The sequence below is a fragment of the Centroberyx gerrardi genome, chromosome 17 (genome assembly GCF_048128805.1).
Source record: "Centroberyx gerrardi isolate f3 chromosome 17, fCenGer3.hap1.cur.20231027, whole genome shotgun sequence".
Classification (NCBI taxonomy): Eukaryota; Metazoa; Chordata; class Actinopteri; order Beryciformes; family Berycidae; genus Centroberyx; species Centroberyx gerrardi.
In genome coordinates, this window is record NC_136013.1 from 6,103,835 (window position 1) to 6,123,565 (window position 19,731).

Consider the following 19,731-nt stretch of genomic DNA (forward strand, 5'->3'; position numbering starts at 1 on the left):
TAAATAACCTCATGACATCCCATTTTCCCCCGTTACCACAGCCTGATCTTCTCACTGCAACAAACCCAACCTCAAAATACTCGGTGGAAGGTGAAAAGATAAACACTGTTTCTATCAAGGTCTATTCACTCGCATTCAAATGTTTTGTCTCTGTAAATGTGTCACAGTCCCATTTACAGCCGAAGTAAATCGTCCATAGAAATAAGAGCTCAGGGAGTAATGTAATTTAAAGGGGGAGGACTGCATTTCTGCTTTTCTTCTGTCCCGTGGCAGCTCAGTCTTTTCTGGTGAACATTCACTTCTGTCTCCCATGGCTGGAAACAACAGAGAAATCTGTAATCTGCAATATCCCAACCAATGTAAAGCTCCATTAAGAACAAAGTGGAAAAAATGGAAAAGGTGATTAGACCAGTTCCCACCCAGAAATGTTCTCTGAAGTGTGCATTTCCTGGTTTGGAAGTTATAGCACTATACTGTAGTATAAAGATTGTTTGGATATAAAAGCTTAGACAAAGATTGTACTGGTTCACAAAGTCAACCTCTTGTTCACTGTCAGTGGAGCAGCTTGATTCTCTGTTACTATCTCTGAGATAAAATTACTGATGTTCAGAAATACGGACTGGGCTGCCCAAGGCCATGAGAACAGCATAAGTGAGTTCTTAAATTGAACAGTTTCCTCCCTTAGCATAATTTGATCAAGGCTATCTGGCAGCTGATCTTAGAAATAGGTCCCAGTTTACATTAATTTTCTCCAAAGCGAAAATGAGATGAAATACTTAAATGATATGATCGGAAGTGTGGTGTCTCAGTTTAGTCTGGTTGTTCATTGTTTTGTCAAATTCTGTCAACGTGCAACATTTTCACTAGTTCAGAACGGACTTGAGAAAAAAAAAACTCCTTTCCCCCTAACCTTCAAAAATGGCCAAAGTAAACTACTAAAGCTCCACACAAAGAAAGCAGATTCAACAATATCAACTGAAGGCCACATCGAGGTTATTGAACAAGAACTTCTTGAAATTTAGCAGGTTAGCAACTCCTGGTAATATCACTATCAGTAGTCTCAGGTGTCTATCTATTCTACAAAAGCAGCTCTGGAGGCAGGGCAGGGAAGAAGGCTGACAAAGGTTTCAAAGTTCATGGAAAAAGACTAATAATACTGTACTACAAACTTCGGATCTACAAGTAGCCGTGGTCAAGTCTGAGCCACGCTTCGCTGCCTAGGACTGCGGTCGAAGTTTGCCTCTGTCAGCCTGTCCGCCCTTGAAGGGACGGCGCCTCTGCAGGTCTGAAGTCTCTGGCAGCAGGTCTTCTTTTCCTGCCTCTTCACTCAGAGGACAAACAGTATGAGGTCAGGTGGTTGTTCGAGCCCGCTAATGCCACTGTGGCCACTGCAGCGGCGGCCGGCAGGTCCAGAGGTCAGTGTGTTGGGGGGGGGGGGCGGGTCAGACCCTCGTGTGGCGACAGCTGTGGGAGGAGCCGGAGCCGGCGGCCGCCGCCCCCGACGGGGAGGACGGGTCGTCGTCGCTCGACTCGTTCTGCTCCTCCTTGTGGAGGCCGAGGCTGATGTGGCTCTGCAGGGCGGCCGGGGTCAGCCACTCCTTCGGCAGGCAGCTCTGCAGGAAGGGGATGCAGGAGCTGAAGTACGCCAGTCTGTTGACCCAGCGAGGGATTTCCCGTCCACACAGTAGCTGAAAAAGAAAAAGATGGTATGAAAGTAGGGATGGGACGATATATCGAAATTCAATATATTGCAATACAAAAATGTGACAATACGTATTGTGGGGCAGAAAAATGAATTGTGATATTTGCTCCATTTTATTCTGCTGTAGTAATCACAAAGGAGACGGCTTGTCCATCACAGTTTCACACGCTCTCCATCCAAATTATATTATTTGCACTTTGTAATGACATTTTAGAATAGTTTTTTACATTCTAGCGAGCCAATGCTATTGCTAGAAAGATTTGTGGCTCAGAAATAAACATAATCCTGTACAGTCAACCTTAGCTGTCATTGAACTTATTATTATTTATTACATCTTATAGTGGTTGTATTGAATCGTGAACCCCATATCGGGTAACGAATCGTATCGTGAGATAAGCATATCGTCCCATCCCTATATCAAAGTGTATGATTTGAAAAATAACTAATAATATTGCAGTTGTTTTGATTGCTCAAATGTGGGACACTGGTAGACAATACGTTTTAAAAACTGGTATCAAGGTGCAGGTATTATCAGAATAATTAAACTGCTAAATGGCAAGAAAGAAGTGGGAGATTAAATCAGCAGATATGATGATTATGTGGATGTATTGCATTTTTTTAATTTTCTAAGCCATATGTAGGCATACATATTGTTCTGTATGTATATATCTATAAATCTAATGCACTGTATGTATAAATAGCCATAGGATGTTTTTGTCTTATTCATAATTATTACCCTCCTTTGTTTTGTATCTTAATTTTTGTGCAATACTTACATTCCAGAAGGAAAATAAGAAACATGTGAGTGAAAAACATTGTATCAGAGAAGCTCCTCCCCAGACTGACCTCAGACAGCGAGGAGGAGAAGTGGTTGCAGTTTTTGTGCATTAGATGGTAGGCATTGCCCTTGAACTCTTTGCCTAGTTCTTCCATGATTTTGTCGATATCCTCCTCTGTAAAGTCTGTGGTACCCAGAGCAATGGCCTCCCTGTGTAAGGACAGAGAAATCCAGTCGTCAGTGGGCCTATTTCTATCACTGACATTTAGCAACATCAGAGCGCATTGTATGTGAAGTGGCGTACACTCACTTGAATTTGAATGTCTCTCCTAGCTCAGCAGCGTTCCCAGGGTTTATTTCAAAGATGCCACTGAAAGGGTACGGATGCCCTCCATATGCAAATTCTGCACGGCAGAGGACAAAGATGCAAAATACAGGTTAACGATTCAAATGGAAGCGCTAAACAATTGTAATTACAGAGAAGAAAGTAATTAATCGTTGCCACACCGTACTTATGTCATTAGGCCTGACTAATTACAGTCCTCGCTTCCCTGTATTTACAACAGTACAATGGAAAGCAGTAAGGAGCACTAGGGGCACAGTAAAATGGATAGGGTGCCTTTAATCAAGTTCCCTATTGTCAAACAGAATTTATTTACCTGCAACAGGAATTGTTAACTTTGTGTTTCTACCCTGTACCTGGTATTTGAGCAAGCAATCAAGCTGTTAATGAGTAACAAAGGAGAGAGAGTGCAGCGCTCGACTGATGCAGAACAAAAAGAAATTTGTATCACGTTTAAACAAATGTGGTGAGATATCACTATTGTCATGTGAAAACCTTGTAACCTTGTTTTGACATCAATTGAAGGATCACATCGTCCTCTATGGGTTGAGAAAATACTCCCACCTCTTGGTCTTATGAAACCATTTCAGTGGATAGCAAAAATACATGATAGTCAAGCTAAAATAAGGCTGTTTTCTTTGTTCCTGAAAAGATATTTTGGAGATTGTCACTTGATTTGCGCGGCCATTATGAAAAATATGCTGCAAACGCAATATATTTATGCTGGATTTTAAAGGAGGTGCAAATTCCTGCCTTAGTAAAGACAACATTTTCACTGTCATCATATTTCTCGGTGCACAGAGCCAATATTTCTGGTTGCAAGGGCATAATGGAATTCCCAGTGATCTAGTTTCATGCTGGTTTCTAATTCTCGCTCTCTCTTTTTCTCTCACACACACACACACACATGCCCAGAAACACACACAATACATGATGACTCAGTGATGACTCAACCCAGAGAAAGGGGGTCATATTATCAAGAATAAAATTCCATATTCCATTTTTAAGACCAGTTCATCTTCATGTCTGTGAAAAAAAAAAAAGCTGTGTGTCTCTAGATCAGATGTGGTAGACGGGGTCCGAGTTCGGCCTGCTGGGAACGAGCTCTGAGAAACTGTAATTTGATCTGATGGACAGAAAGAAACCTCCATCTTACCTCTTCCATAAATCTCAATGCCTGAGTGGAAGACTCCAATACCCAGATTGGAGGTATACTCGTTTATCCAGTACTGCAGAGAGGGAGAGAGAGAGAGAGTTAGGGAGAGGGAAGCATTGAGGCTCAACATCAAGTGTTATTTTTATTTTGAGTATTATGTCGGATAAGGAATGATGCAGCAGCTCGACAGAAAAATACTTTGATGTGTAATCTTGTTGCACAGACTACAGATAAAGTGTTGTGCATGTTGTTTATTTAATCTGTCAGGAAAAAAGACTTTACACTCTGTTTGTATGCTTGCTAAATAAATTACACTTGGCAGGAGACAAAATGATTGCCGTGACTTCTGGGGCTGCGTGATAATGGCTGAAGAGATAATCCCAATTATTTTGACAGATGTTATGATCATGATTATTCATCAGGATTATTAGTCTTTGAGGAATTTGGGGAACAAAATTATTTTACTGCACTTATATCATCATCTTGACTATTTTCACCTTCAGTGGATGTTCTAGATTAAATTAAGTGTTTCACATTTGCCAATATGGCAAAATTCTATGATTATTAAATGTAGAGAGTGATTAAAATTAAAACAATATATATTCACAACTAATTGTGCAGCCCTAGTGACTTTGTAGTAAAATAAAACACTCATAAATCACCAGCACAGGTTGCTCTCTCTGGCTTAAGTGGACAACATCAAAACATTTATGCACTTCAACCATCTAAAGTTGAATAATTATCATTTTTTTCCCCAAAAAACACTGGATTTGTTCTCTGCATCTGTACTTTACAATTGTGCAACTTTGGACAACCTGCACTGTTACAGCGAAAATTCATTGTCTTTATCCGCTTATTCTCGTTCAGGGTCATAGGGGAGGGGGAGTATCCCATCATGCACTGGGCAGACAGCAGGGGAAACACCCTGAACTCGTCTTCAGTCCATCACAGGGCAATTTAGAGTCTCCAATCCACCTGACTTGCATGTCTTTGGACTGTGGGAGGAAAATCCAGGCCAACAACATGCAAACTCCGTACAGAAAGCGCCGGGGAATCGAACTCAAGCACTTCTTGCTGTGAGATGACACTCATGACAGAGCCGACCACTGAGCCGCCCCGCCGCCCTTTACAGCACACAGTCAGGAGATAATTCATGGCAGGAACACGACTCCCCCCCCCCCCCCCCCCCCCCCCCCCCCCCACCTCTGATGCTGTCGTCCCCTTGCAGACACCCCCGAGGAAACATGTTAAAAGCTCTCCACACACCCCCAGCTGTCCCCTATTAATAATAGAACACGTTTCCTGGCTCCGAGTGATACAATAAAAGCATATCCACCACTTTATGTCAACAAAGTCTTCTCGTGTTTCTGCAGTGACCTCCACCCTGTTGGCAGACTTCTGACAAAGGAAATGTTTCTTTCTCAGCCTCTGCCACATCTTGATAGGAAACAATAAATTACAAGGGCAAATTCTTCACCCTAAATGAGACAAGTGGACTGAAACGGTGACAAGTTGCCTGTCAAATCACCTGAGTGCATAAGCAAACGAGCCCTGGCAGCATTCCTGGATCTTTGTCAGTCACAAATTGGCCGATATAAATCATATTTCTGCAACACTGTGCCTCCCCTCTCATCTTCCTTCCTGAAACCACGTTGCATGCCGGCGGCACCGCTGTAACGGTCCATGCGGTCTCTAGTCCCCAGCAATCTCCTGGCTATGCAGATATGCCATGCACCACTGCACACATCTTCCAGTCTCATTGATTTCACATTGAAGACGATCAACTCCTCATCATCATCATCTCTCTGCAGATAACTCAAGACTCTGCTGACTCCGTTTAATTCCCAGTAAGGTATTTAAGTCTTAAGGCCGACTCGGACTCTCCCTGCCCCTCATCATCGCTCCCTCTCCAGGCGCGCCCTCTCCCCCAGCCCCTGCATGACCCGCTAAGTCCCAGCACAGCAGAGCAGAGCCACACTGCAATTTAATCAGACGGTTTTTTTTATAAGCAGCTGTCACTATCGGCTCCACTCAGGTCCTCATCTGTGAGACAGCTTGAAGACATCAGGGGAGAGCGGAGTGTCCAGAATTACACCTGGCTATGTGTGTGTGGGTCTGTGTGTGTGTGTGTGTGTGTGTGTGACTAATTCCTTAGCCAAAACACAGTCTCAGTTGATGATAACACGTCTGCATCACTGTTGTTTTGTTGAATTCATAATTTCATTAATTTTCATTAAGTATGGAGTGAACTGATTCATTAACTGAACTGTGAAGACTCTTGAAAGCCAAAAGATGAGACACTTTCAAATACTTGATGCATTTTCCCAAATATAAAAGTTAAACCGAAGTATAAAACATTTGAAGAGTTCACTCTCAAAACAAAAAAATCATTGCGTGAAGTTGATCATCTCTATATTATAGTGGTTCCAGTCTGTAAGCGTTTTACTATATTGTCAAGCAAGGACTTCCTTTAAAAATTACAAATTTTCTTTGTTTTACGCAGTTGTTTTGTAAGAGTAGGTGTCACTCGTTTCAAATGGTGGATGTCTCATTTTGAAGTAAAAATCTTGTACTTTAGTATGAACACATCGCAAAATATAAATATAAAAATGCTAAAAATGGAGCGATTCTGAGGATTTGGAGCAACATGTTGTGTAATATTCACATGGGATGTCGTTCAGCAGTGTGTTCCCATGTGAAGCCAGACAGTGGGCACACATCTGAATGAGGACCCTTGTCCCCTTGCTGGTTTGTGTGGGTTCATGTGTGTGTGCGTGTGTGTGTGTGTGTGCATCATGTGAGACCAGCTGTAGGCACAGTGACAGAGGTCAGGGGGGCGGAGGGAGGCCTGTGGTCAGGGCACAAAACCAATTTTTTTTGTCAAGATGCCATCAATTCCAAAATTCACCGGCCTCTCTTGCTATTTCACAAGCCGACTTGATTTTCTGAGCACAATAACACCTCTAAATAAAGTCTGGTCGAGCAGATAAACTAGAATTTGGCTGCATAACACAATGCAGCGGCTGCAGCGAACCAGATAAGCCCACATAAAGCTGCACTCACACCTCAAAGTTTGAACCGGATGGGGATACAAACTATTCAACCTCTGCTTCTCTTGGTATTGCAGCAGATTTTTGTTTGTTCCTGCTTCAAGGTGCGTGTCATCGTGCTTTAGGTGTGAAGGCACAGTGTTGCCTTGGTATTCATGTCATATGTGTGTCCAATTGGGCTCTTTTAAACATCAAAATAGCTGTGAAGGGCGCAACAGAAACACAAACAGGTGTCTAGTGCAGCTGCTAATTCTAGTGGTGCGTTCACTTGCTGTGCATCATCTCATAATATGTGGAAAACTGAATACAGCCGAGTAAAAAGAGACTTTTCATGCCTATACAGTGCAGTGAAATGGACCGTGCCTTACCATATCATACACATTAAGGATGACAGGTTCATTGGCCATGATTTAGTCCTGAGATGGAAAGGCAAACGTCCCACCCTCGACGTTAAGGTTGTCAGCACCTCTTAACTCTAGATCACAGGATCACACCATGGGCTTCAGCAGGATGAGTGAGAGCTGAAGGGATGGAGGCTGTTCATTCCCCTGGGAAGAGGGTGTGCGGATGTCCGAAGCTGGGAAAATGTCCAAAGCAGGGGGAGGTAGAACAAAACAAACAAAAAAAACACCCAGAAGACTAGCGAGATGTCAAAGAACCATGGTGAGATAAAATCAGAAAAGCATGAAACTCAAATCCCGGCAGAGGCCAGCGAGTTGCAGCACTGGACGCGGCCCATCTCCAAATAAATAAATAAATGGGAGAGATCTGTTGCAGCGGGGGGAATCGATGTTGACAAGCCTTGTGGTTGCAGAAAAACATAGAAACTCAAAATAGATCAGAAGCGGCCGGGGTGATAACTTGATCCGAAGTGGACATCGGGCCTACAAGTGTTGAAATCTGAAGCGGAGATCGCCGATATCTCTCCTCCTCTCCTCTCATCATGGGCGGCCACTACGGCGAAAAGGCGACCAGAGCGGAGCGATGGAGACGGAGTGCGAGCCATTTTAGACCGAGGATGTTGCGGGAAAAACAAACAGGAGCGCAGGTATGGAGGAAGATGATGATGATGATGATGGTGCCATAATTACAGCTGATGAAGTCGGGTTCACGAGCATCTCCGGCTGGTGTTGTGGCCCGCATCCCACATCTTCAGTCGGGAGAGAGCCTCGGCATGATTCCCTTTCAGTCCGGTTTCTGTTTACTCAATCCTCTCGATTAGGTTTCCAGTTTTATTTCAGAGAGTCTTAAACCAGCCGTGATCCATCTGTATAGTTATTACAGCCTGCGCTCCCCCGGTACAGCCTCTCTCTCTCTGTCCCTCTGTCCCTCTCGCTCTCTGATTGGGAGTGAAGCATTTGATTACATCATATCTGCCTCCGAGGCAACATCCTCCTCCAACAACTGATCTGAGATATGGGATTTATGAGAGAGGTGGTGGTGGGTGGGAGCCGCGAAAAGGATTTTTTTGGGGGGAAAAATCAACTATTTGATTTTAATGCACGACAGATTCTTCATTAAATGTCTTCTTTATTTTCACTTTTGTGCTTTGCATTACTCAAAAATAAAGCACATCTGATGAAGGGCCTTTATTTTGAAAGTTATGACCGGAAGTTCCCTTATTAAATGTGGCTGGCTTGACAGAGTTGGTAGCGCTGGGTTGGTTTGTTTTTTTGTCTTTAAGTTATCAAATATTGTTTTTTACAGCCTTAACTTTTCCCGCTCATAATTAATTATTTAATCAGGAAATATCATGCACCATAATACAAACCTTTACTTTATTTATTATTCCATTATCGTTTTACTCCGTTGGATACAATGATTCCACTGAGTATTTCGATACGGTTTTTACTGTTGTGTACACTCTATTCTTTTTTCATTCAAGCAATACATTTTGCGCTTTTATTTTGAAGGTACATCATTGACTTCCGGTCTAGTTCTGGTAATCGCTGTACAACTTGACACATCTGGGTTCCCAGCAAATCTATTACACTAAGCATACAAACTATTTGAATATCTTCTCATCAAGCCATTATTAAACACTGATTCCCAGTACTTAAATGTATGGGTTTTTTTTTCTGCATGTATGAATGTATGTATGTAAAAAAAATATATATATAAAAATGCCAAAACAAGGCGAATTCAACATGAATTTTAATAGGTGCTTGGACATCAAACACATAGTATTTGCATAATTTAGTGCTTCTGATCTGTTTTTCTTGGCATACTGTAAGTATACTTCTTCACAATCCCCGTCAGCAGAGCGACATGAAATGTATTTACAGAGACATCGAGCCACATAAAGTCAGAGACATTTACATGACAGACAGATACGCTGTGGACTGACAGAGAAGAAATATGGGCATATACTCCCAGCACGCACAAAACCTTTACAGTCGTCTGTTCTATGGCAATTACTGGATGAGTTACATGATGGCGGTTAGTGCAAAAAGTTGTTGACAGCAAGACATTACTTTTCAGAAACCCTCCTCTTCTCAGCGGAGTGGCTCAAAACTGCTTCTCAGTATTAAGCTTTTCGTCCTTTAACATTTGGCTGGAGCTCATAAACCTGTTATGTTTCACCAAATGAACAATGCATTTCCCTTTGTATAACATAGACCAATTTACACATGCATCCCACAAGACAAAAGACTCAGCAGAAGGTGTGACGCAGCGGCATGACAGTAGCACTAGCGGAATGTGAAATTAGAGAATGGTTAAAATGGTTTGTTTTCTTTTACGGAAAAACCACAACAGAAACATGGTAACATCTCTTCTCAAAGAGCCTTTAGGTGTGACAAGAGAATCAAAAAGTAAACTGCTCTCATCATAAAACAATGCAAGGGATGCTTTGTTTGCATAATATCGATTCAATGGTTCATCCTGAGTGACCATGTGACACTTTACAATGATATCCAAACTCAAAGCGATCCTGTTTGGCAAGTTTGGACTAATGTGCTTTAGATGAAGTAGTTATTAGAACGGGGCGTTGACAGACTTAATGGATATATCCAGGAAAAAAAAAGATAAACACAAAAATACAACGGGCTGGATTTTCATTCTGATTATAACAAGGAGCAACAAGATTATTGCTTGGAATAGACAAAAAAGGCACTCTAAAGTCCATTATGAAATACAAGTCGTTACATTTACATTAACTGCAGCCTTTTCAATCCCACAGCTTGATATAGGAAGCACAACAGTGTGCTGTTTCTTCCACAGTTCTGTGCAATAGCGCAGAATGAAAATCCCGCCCGACCACGTGAACCTCGACCACCAGAGACAGAAAACACAGTGGGTTCTTCTCACATCGCCCCCCTCCAGACAGACCTGCCATTCAGCCGTGAAGGTAGAGAGAGAGAGAGGCCTACAAGTGGCTGAACACAACACTGGCTTTCAGTTTGGAAATGCGTCCAGAGAGACCCGGAAGCTCGAGTGAGTCTGACTTGACCCATAGATTTACTACTACTGCTGCGTATAACCTCTTTAAACAGGCAGAGGAGCTCAGCTCAGCTCAGCCAGCAGTGGGAATGTAATGTGTACATCCTTCAAAGTTATCTATTAAAGTAATCTCTGTAGTACGAGAGCGACATTTTGCATAGGAGGGGGGTCAAGCAGCTACGATTATCACACAATACACATGAACATGGAGAAACTCATCAGTGACATTAACACCTACCAAAAATAAGGTCTACTTTTTTTTTTTAGAGTTTGTTCTCTCTTCATTCTTTGGCCTTCAGCAAAGTTTTTTGGTCTTAAAAAATATACAGATAACGTCAGCATTGTTAAAAGAGCTTCCTAAGTTGTGGCTGGAACCGCATGTAAATGAACGCAACGAGCGCAGCGGCTCCCACTACAGCAGCCATTACTCCAAGAGGAGAGACAGAGGATTCGCCCTCGGGTCCTGAGCCTGTGGGTCCGTTCATGTGGGGCAACTGCAAGACACACAGATAAAAAAAACAGAATAATAACATTAAAGCTGCACTGGGCAAGATTTCTATGTAAAAGTTCACCCGTCTTATCAGCTGAAAACACACATTGGGGCTGCAGTAGAGAGGAGTGCCCCATCTCCTTTAATGGAGACGCCGCAGATTTTCCCTTTTTGCCCAAATTAAATTCTGGTGTCGGGTATTTTCACTGGCAGGAAATCTTCTCGGGAAGTGATGAATCAAAACTTGAGAGCGAAATGCAAAACTGTTTCCTAAACAGCAGCGAGCGAGCGCTCCATCCAGAGGAAGCTGGACTCACCAACAATGATTGAATCTGCTGCCAAAAACTCTTTTTACCCCTCCGGCTCCACTTCCACCAGCCACCAAAAAGAAGAAATTTAGGGTCGAGGAATGCACAGTATACTGACGTAACACTGCATGATTTCTGGGTAATGAAGTCCTTCAAACTCTCAGAAATTCGAACAGCTATCGCTCACTACTACTTGGGGCCGCCAAAGTGAAGAGTTTCCTAATACAACTTTACGAATTATAATAACAGCTGTATTGTATCCCACTTTTCTTAACAAAATTCCAACCTGCAGCACAAATAGAGCGAATAGAGCGAAAGAGCACAGATAATCAATCAACAAATCAATCAAACAAATAGATATTATATGAATAGTACAAAAAGGCAATTAAAAATGGTATATATTAATAGGGATAGGGATCATATCTACCTTCTGCTGAACACGGAGCTCCACGTCTTCCCCTGCGGTCCGAAACAGCTCGACTGCAGCACTGTGCGTCCGATCCTCAAGTTTGACTCCATTAATCTACACAACCCACATGACACAAAAAAACATTCATCAATAGATTATCCAATTCAATCAGTGGATAAGCAACAGAATAACACGTGTGTCAAGTGTGCAAATATCTTTGAAGTGACAAACACAGATGGTCAAAAAATCACAAAGTAGGAGTCAACATTTACCGCCAGGATCTTGTCTCCCTCTTTGAGTCTCCCATCCAACCCTGCTGCTCCATCTTCTTTAATTTTGGACACATATATGCCACTGTCATTCATAACATACTGCTGGTCCACTCCCCCGACTATATTGAACCCCAAGCCTGAGAAATCAGAAAGATAAACAGGACAGTGAGTCAGGTTTAGAGTGAAATACAGTAAGAATTAGATTGCATTGTTTACTGTGGCAGAAGCTGCAGATTCAAACATAGTATTTTATCTCAGTGGGTCAAAGTACAAGAGGAATCATTCCAACACAACATGACATACTGAGGTGTATCCACAGAGACACTAGTTTAATGTCACCAACCTCTCATGTCATAAAATATTACATAACAAGCACCCAGGGTTTAGCAGCCATTACTCTCACTTGTAATTAGAAGGAAGCTAAAGCTAAAAAAAAAGTAATCCTGACTCTCCAGCGCCATTGATTTGGCTTACGAGCAGAAATTGGCAGTTACAGTCTGACAGGCCTAGCACTTTAAAATACTCTGTAGCTGCTGGAAAGTGTAACGTTATATATCAGAGTTTGCTAATTAGCTGCTAGTTCCCAGTCGGTTTTCACAACCCCCTCCTCCACTTTAGCAGACCATAACCCAGGCTGAAATGTGACGTGGTTATTTTTGAGACGTAATTTAGCTTTCTAGTTAGCTTCAGTGAGGCTACAAGCTTCAGTGGCTCGTTAGCGTTACGTTAATTACTGTGCTACGTAAGTTAGCTAGCTAGCCAGCAACATATTGTACCGCATCTGCTAGCTAGCTGTGCCATTTCCTTGAAGGTGTCTATTCCCTCTTACCTGCGGGTCCTCGCTTCAGTTTTATGTCCATCACCTTGGCTGCAGAGTGCAGTGATCCATTCATTTTGTCAAGAGGCCAGCTGATGTAAAAAGTCCTGTGGTTTTTTTTTTATGGGGGGGGGGGGACAAACTATTTATCTGAAGGTGAACTCATTCAGGACTTTCGATTCCGTGCCTGCTTCCTCTGGCACACACAGCTGAAATGTGGATTTGTGGTTGTGCTGCCCTCTAATGGGATAAAACGGGATAAAACGGGATTTCAGGCCGAGCTTTGAATCTGAAAGCAGCACGGATGCAAATGAGAGAAGGAAGTTGCACCCCGAACTTTTTCATGCTAAGGTTTTGTCCCAGGGACCCCAAACTGAGAGGCTTTTTGTTCTTAAATCTGATTTAATTCCATAATTGTCTGTGTTGTAGGTGGAATAACAGCAATAAGTGAAATCTCTGATATTCATTCTCTCATAGTATACATTTATAGGGAATAAAAAACAGATTTCTCTTTTTTTGTTGACACCCTGAAACTTTCTCAACAGCTGTCTTAGACAAATGATAGATGACTGGTTTTCCCTGCTATTGATTAAGGTTAGGAAAGAGAGCAAACCAATCTTTAATATGTGCTCAGACATCTGAAGCCCACAGAAAAGTACACAATATTCTGAATCAAAACAATATTATCAGGCATTATTTGTTTGTTGCTCCTTTATTTATAAGCGTATCATCTCAAAATACTGTACCACTGTTATCTTTGGCAACAAATCAGAGCGCATACCCTTAGCCTTTCCCACAGTTTAGTTTTTTTTTTTTTTCATTTGAGCCTTTACTTTTGTAATTAGCATTAGACTTGACTTCAACATGAAATCAGATTTAGTAAAACGTGACGTTGACCCTCCAGTCAGAAGACTACAGATGAGGATTAATACTGAAGAAAAGGCGGGGTTCAAAACTTGGTATATAAATAATTCTAAAAACTTCATCAACAGCCTATATTTACAGGCCAGTGAGGCTCGGGTTCAAATTGTTTGGGGGGCCGCCCAGCAGTGAAATAAGACAAGTCAAAAGGAAATTGATTTTCAGCAACACACTCTCATGCACCACAAACATAAAGGCTTATCAAGATGGTGATAATATATAGGACAGCAGAATAAAACAGACAAATAAACAAAATACAGCATACTGTGGAAAATATATGAAATGCTTGGGACACATCGCACTTTTCCACTTGGCCTACAATCTTTTCATTAGGTATAAATTAGTATTCCCTCTAAAACATTAGCTGCTTTAGGTGCACTTCATCTCACTGACTACCTTAGATACTGTTAAATCATGAAATATATTGGATTGTGAGTGGCTACAAATCGAGACTTCTACCAGAAAAAAAAAAAAAAAAAACAAGAAAAGAAGAGAACAAATGCGTTAGTGTATCAGACCTGGGTGAATCTGCAATTTGTGCTTTGATGAATAAGTGCCAGGTAGGCTGAGATTGCACTTTGCTGACTATGTGCCTTGCAAGTTCCATCAATCGCATCAAAAGTATTTGAAAGGCTTTTCAAATACAGTGGTAAGGTGTGACCTAGGTCTCCTGTACGGCAGCGTGTGTGTGTGTGTGCGTGTGTGTGTGTGTGTATGTGTGTGTGTGTGTGTGTGTGAGTCAGATCATGCTGGGGGCGGTGCTGTAGAGGGTGACGTCTCCTGTCACCCGCAGCAGGGTGACCTCCTCCAGCCCCCCCACCCTGTGCTCGTACTCCAGCAGGTGGGTGCCGTCCACCGCTACTTTAAACATGTCCTCTTCCACAAGGATCTTCAGCTGCAGGGAGAGCAGAGGTGCAAATCAACTAAGTACACTTTACTCAAGTACTTAAGTACAATTTTGAGGTACTGGCACTTTACTTGAGTGTTTCCGTTTTGTGAGACTTTATACTTTTACTCCACTACATTTCATAGGGAAATGTTGCACTTATATTGTCATCAGATAAATATATTCCACTACATTTATCTGATGGCAGAATAAGGTTTTACATGTAAAACATACAATAAGCTCATAAAATATGTTGCATTGTTAGAGTTTAAAGTATGGAGTAGTTAGACCTAGCGCCACCTGGACCACCTACAGCATTAAAATACTTCTTATTACTAATGCATCAATAATTTAACAGTCCATTATTCAGAATGAGTACTTTTACTTTTGATACTTAAGTACATTTTACTGCTAATACTTCTAGACTTTTACTTAAGTACAGTTTTGAATGGAGGAGTTATATTTTAATGGAGTATTTTTCCATTATGGTATTGCTACTTTTACTTAAGTAAAGGATTTGAGTACTTTTTCCACCTGCTGAGGGAGATAGATAGAAAATGTCAGGACTGGCTTAGGTAATGCAGCTTGATGATGTTGAAGGGTTGCATGTTCCTTGACCTTGAGAGCTCCTAAATCTTATTAAAATTTTAGGAAAAAGACTATGCAAAATAAAGCCGCGGTAGTTAAGTCTGAGGGAAACCAGGAAGACTAACACACTTAACCCCTCCTCTCCCCTCCCTCCTCTACCCACTGAGCCAGTAGCAATCAGCACGCAGTTGATTGACAATTTGGAAATCCTGCTTCAGAGTTTGCCTCAATTGGTCTGATGCCTGAGACTCAATATTTACATTGAAAGCAAATAGAAGAGCAATTATTGTCCCATCAATTAGGGATGGGACAATAACCGGTATTACTAGGCTATATATCGCGGTAAAAAATGACACCGCCCCTAATTTTTATTACCTTGACCACCGCAATAACCGCTGAGTTGTTGGGAGGCTGAATAACAAACGCAAAAAGTCAATATTTTACATAAATATTTTACACGTTCTACAGTGTTGCATTAAAACCTGTTTAAAAAAGAGAAATGTATTGTGACTGATATGATAAATTAGTTTTTAAGCAATTGAAGCATATTACAGTAGGTTTTCATCTTGTTCAAAATTATCGTGATAAGACTGTACATCGAGATAATTTTGGCCAAGATAATCGTACTATGAAACCTTCATATCAGCACAGGCCTAGGCTCACTTATGTATCAGACACCCTAAGCTTGTGAGTTTTAAAGTGTTGGCTACAGTTCCAGTAACTCTACCTCAAAACGACGGCCCGGAGCGAACGGGAAGCCTCCTTCCCGCTCCTCTGGTCCCCAACATCCACCTAGATTGGAGTTTCGGACAATCGTCTGCTCAGGAAACCGAGGATTGAAATGAAAGACGACGTCTGGTCCTTTGATGAAGTCAACTTGGAACCTGCAAGTAAAAGTCCAATGAGACTGAGAACTGCTGACAGCAAAACATTCATACAACATCCTGCATTGAGAAAGTATTAATTAAGTATTAATGTGGCATAAAAGGTAGAAAAATAACAGATTTCAACAGAATTTCACTTTGTAGAACACAGGCTTCTGTAGAAGTACAAGAGCAGTCAACCTTAAGCATTGGCTTCTTGACACTCAGGCTTTTTTCACAGATTTCATTATCAATAATAGCATTAGCAATATCAACAGCAGAAAGCGGCAATATAAATAATAGCAAAAGTAGGATCCAAAATGAAAAAATATCACCTAAGTCTACTTTTCCATGTTTGTATATGAGTTAGTAGTGTGACTTTTAGACAAAATGAAAGTAATTGGTGGTGAGTATGGGTGACTGATCGTTAATGATGTTTTATGTATGTGTGCTTAAAAAGTGAAGATGTTTGATCAATGTGAAATATTGCTTTTGCCATGTGCTTTGACCAGTTAGGATGGATGCAGTGTAGTTATCAGGGCTTGAGTTATGTTTAAGTATCACTGACATCTTTGCAGCAGAATTAAAGGATAAATACTGAAATAAATAAATACCTGTCTCCTCCGGGAACGGGCTCCCCAACTATTGTGACTAAAAGTCGGGGCATAATTCCAGCATGAAGTGGGAGATCATGGGGCACCATCTGCAAGAAATATTTCAATTTCAGATCACTACATTTACTATGGTAGTTTATTTTCAAATGGTGTTAATTTTATCCATATGACTAATATATTAAGCAAAATACAGAAGATGCAAATAGTGTTTACCCTATTTATAATATTCCAGGGTGGGCAGAAGTAGAAATGTTAAAAAAAAAAAATCACATTTAATCACCAATAGTCTAAACTAGGGCTGTATGCGTCAAATCGTCGAAAAAAAAAGAGGAAAAACGTAAGTTGAATACTATTCAAATGTTGGACCTCGCCCACATTCCTACTCTAACACCCCAGTGAGTCATTGTCTCCTTAGTTTAGTTCTCCACTCTCTTATGCAAGTCACTGTGATTAGCCAAAGATAACGAGAGAAAAAGCTAACATACAAGCTGGAGCATTTTCATCATTTACAACTACAAGCCTATAACAAAACAACAAAACTGAATTCAAACCACAATGACGGAAAACAAATGAGATTCTTTTTTAATGCAATCATGTACAGAAGTTACAAATGAATGTGGGGAAAGTGGGAATATACAATTTATGATTTTATTAGTGAGAGGTGTATATTGTTATTATTATGATGATTATTACAAAAATAAATGTGCCTTTGTAGAGTAAAAAGTAAAGTGGCAAAAATCATATTGCACTTGACTGAAACAGCATCAGATCCCCAGGCAGATCTAACACTAAACCTCTAACTCCATGTATTCAGTCTTGGTACATTTCCATGTCGCCTAATCAAACCATAAGTTGATTCTGCAGGTGATGTCCTTGTCCGACTGAAAAGTTGATTTCATTGCTTTCAAAAATATGGTGGATTATATCTGGGCTGAAAGACAAGAATACAGTTTTGATGACTAAATATTCATTTTTTGTTGTTGTTTCTGCTTAATTTTTTTGCTTTGCATCCCCGCAGAGCCCAAGACCAAAATAATCCAAATGCAGCCCTCACCGAAGAATCAACACCCTGCAGAGAATCCCAACAGGAAAGGAAACAAACTTTTTTTGTCCACCAGCCTCAGTGGCAGGTACACACCAAAATGATAAAATACCAAAATGTCGCATTCACTATTTTAGAAGCAAACTAATATTAGAATAGAATGGGACATCTATATGATGGCTGGTTACCTGCTAAAGTGGCTGGTAGAGTAGATGAACTTACCAGCAACAGCCAAAGATTTAGCAGCATTTAGCTGGTGGCTGCTGGTTATTCCCCACCCTGAATCCCAAAGACAGCCACACCAAGTAAGAAGATGCTCCACTGTCACTAGAGCAAGAACATCTGCCAAGAAATGCAGCAAGCAAGCCAAATGTTGTTTTAAACAGTACTAATACCCACCAGCATGCCTCCAGGAGCGGAAGGCCCACCATATGGCCCCATGGGTGCTGGAGCAAAGGGGCCAGGGGCCGGAGGGAAACCTCCGCCGCCAGGTGGTCCCCATGATCCAGGGGGGACCGGAGGAAACGCTCCACCAGGGAATCCAGGGAAAGCGCCTGGACCGGCTGCAGGGGGGAAGGCACCTGGGCCACCCGGTCCGTACATCCCATTCCCTCCTCCTGGCTGACCGCCTGGGAAAGGCACATTAGGATAAGGCCCAGGGGGAGCTCCGGGGCCTGAATGAAACGGTCCAGTTGGGTATGGAACGGGGGCTCCAGGTAGCTGTCCTGGAGCTCCTTCAGGTGGGTACTGCCCTGGGAACTGCCCAGGAGCTCCAGGGCCAGAGGGGAACTGCCCTGGAGCCCCTGGTCCAGATGGATATTGTCCAGGTATCCCAGGACCTGGTGGGAACCCACCAGGCGCTGAAGGAGGTCCGGGGTATTGCCCTGGTGCTCCAGGACCAGAGGGGAATGGTCCCTGACCTCCAGGAAACTGCCCTGGTGCCCCCGGGCCTGACGGTCCCCCAGGAAACTCACCCGGAGCGGAGGGCTGGGTCGGAGCTCCAGGGGCTGAACCGGGCCAGCCTGGGTTTGTAGCAGGAGGAGGGTTGTTGGTAGGGGCAGAGGGATTAGTGTTTCCTGTTTTGCTTGCCTGGCCCGGGACATCGTCCAATATGGCATCTGCCAGCTAAAGCAAAAGAGAGAGGGCAGATGACTTTTCTTGCTCTCTCTACAATAAAAGAACTATTGTTTTTCATAAACTACTGTAAAAGCTAATGAAAATAAAGTAGTTCATTCAAATAGTAAATAACCATTAGCTATCATTTAATCAAAACACCATAAAATAAGTAAATAACCATTAGCTACCATGTAATCAAATCACCATAAAATAATGGGTAACAGCACAGTCATTTAAACTCACCGAGAAATCTGCCATGATCTAAGACAAAACAACATAAGACACAACTTGAATTAGTTTTTATTAAATAGTTATGACAACTAATTATAGATAGCTGGCAACACATTTGAAGGCATGTCACATATAATGCTCTATGAGTAATGCTAGAGTAACTGTTTCCATCAAACACTGGTGATCAACAAAATCCATGTAGTCAGACAAATTGTTGAGAGAGCTGAGAAAATATACAACGATATGCTATACAGAAGCTACATTGTCTTTTGAGGAATATTAGTAGCGATTTAGACATGGATCTAGTTAACTGGTGTTACATACTTGGCTAACTAGCTAGCTAGCTAACTGTTAGTTAACGTTAGATGGTTAGCTCGCTTGTTTATTTTAGCTAGACGGTGGCTCAAAAGTACAGGAAGTTGAGTTTTCTTGCTACCTCTCCACAAGACGGACTCCTTTCCAATGATAGTGGCCAACAATGATTATTTATCCAGTTGTGAAAAGCAGGTAGCCAGCTAATTTAGCTACCGTAGCATACAACTACAGGCTACACACACAACAACTAGCTTCAGACAGAACTCTTGAAAAGGAAGCGCACACACGCCTTGATGATGACGTATTCCAAAGGGTGGGCGCGTTCCGGAGCCGACAAACAAAATCACATTACTTTTATATTATAATGCTGAACTACGTTTGCTTGTTTT

The 19,731-nt window shown here is 41.9% G+C and overlaps 3 protein-coding genes across 4 annotated transcripts; all 3 read right to left on the reverse strand.

Moving 5' to 3' along the window:
- Positions 1–1,442: 1,442 nt before the first annotated feature.
- On the reverse strand, positions 1,443–7,436 carry LOC139909574 (deubiquitinase DESI2). Its single transcript, XM_071896734.2, has 5 exons — positions 7,398–7,436; positions 3,980–4,052; positions 2,791–2,884; positions 2,549–2,690; positions 1,443–1,688 (listed from the first exon to the last, which is right to left on the reverse strand). Exons 1-5 carry the CDS (start codon positions 7,434–7,436, stop codon positions 1,443–1,445), a joined length of 594 nt encoding a protein of 197 aa, XP_071752835.1.
- A 1,735-nt stretch (positions 7,437–9,171) lies between these two features.
- Positions 9,172–12,955, reverse strand: synj2bp (synaptojanin 2 binding protein). Its single transcript, XM_071896754.2, has 4 exons — positions 12,779–12,955; positions 11,950–12,086; positions 11,696–11,791; positions 9,172–10,964 (listed from the first exon to the last, which is right to left on the reverse strand). The coding sequence occupies exons 1-4, from the start codon at positions 12,840–12,842 to the stop codon at positions 10,815–10,817; spliced, it is 447 nt and encodes a 148-aa protein (XP_071752855.1). The 5' UTR covers positions 12,843–12,955; the 3' UTR covers positions 9,172–10,814.
- Positions 12,956–13,441: 486 nt separating this feature from the next.
- On the reverse strand, positions 13,442–19,623 carry lgals3a (lectin, galactoside binding soluble 3a). Of its 2 annotated transcripts, XM_071896065.2 has the most exons (6): positions 19,464–19,623; positions 19,040–19,057; positions 18,080–18,805; positions 16,639–16,727; positions 15,889–16,045; positions 13,442–14,582 (listed from the first exon to the last, which is right to left on the reverse strand). In XM_071896065.2, the coding sequence occupies exons 2-6, from the start codon at positions 19,052–19,054 to the stop codon at positions 14,427–14,429; spliced, it is 1,143 nt and encodes a 380-aa protein (XP_071752166.1). In that variant the 5' UTR covers positions 19,055–19,057; positions 19,464–19,623; the 3' UTR covers positions 13,442–14,426. The 2 variants fall into 2 exon arrangements, with proteins under 2 accessions (XP_071752166.1, XP_071752173.1); XM_071896072.2 differs by lacking the exons at positions 13,442–14,582; positions 15,889–16,045; positions 16,639–16,727 and adding an exon at positions 16,761–17,569 and having other exon boundaries at positions 19,464–19,621.
- Positions 19,624–19,731: the final 108 nt, after the last annotated feature.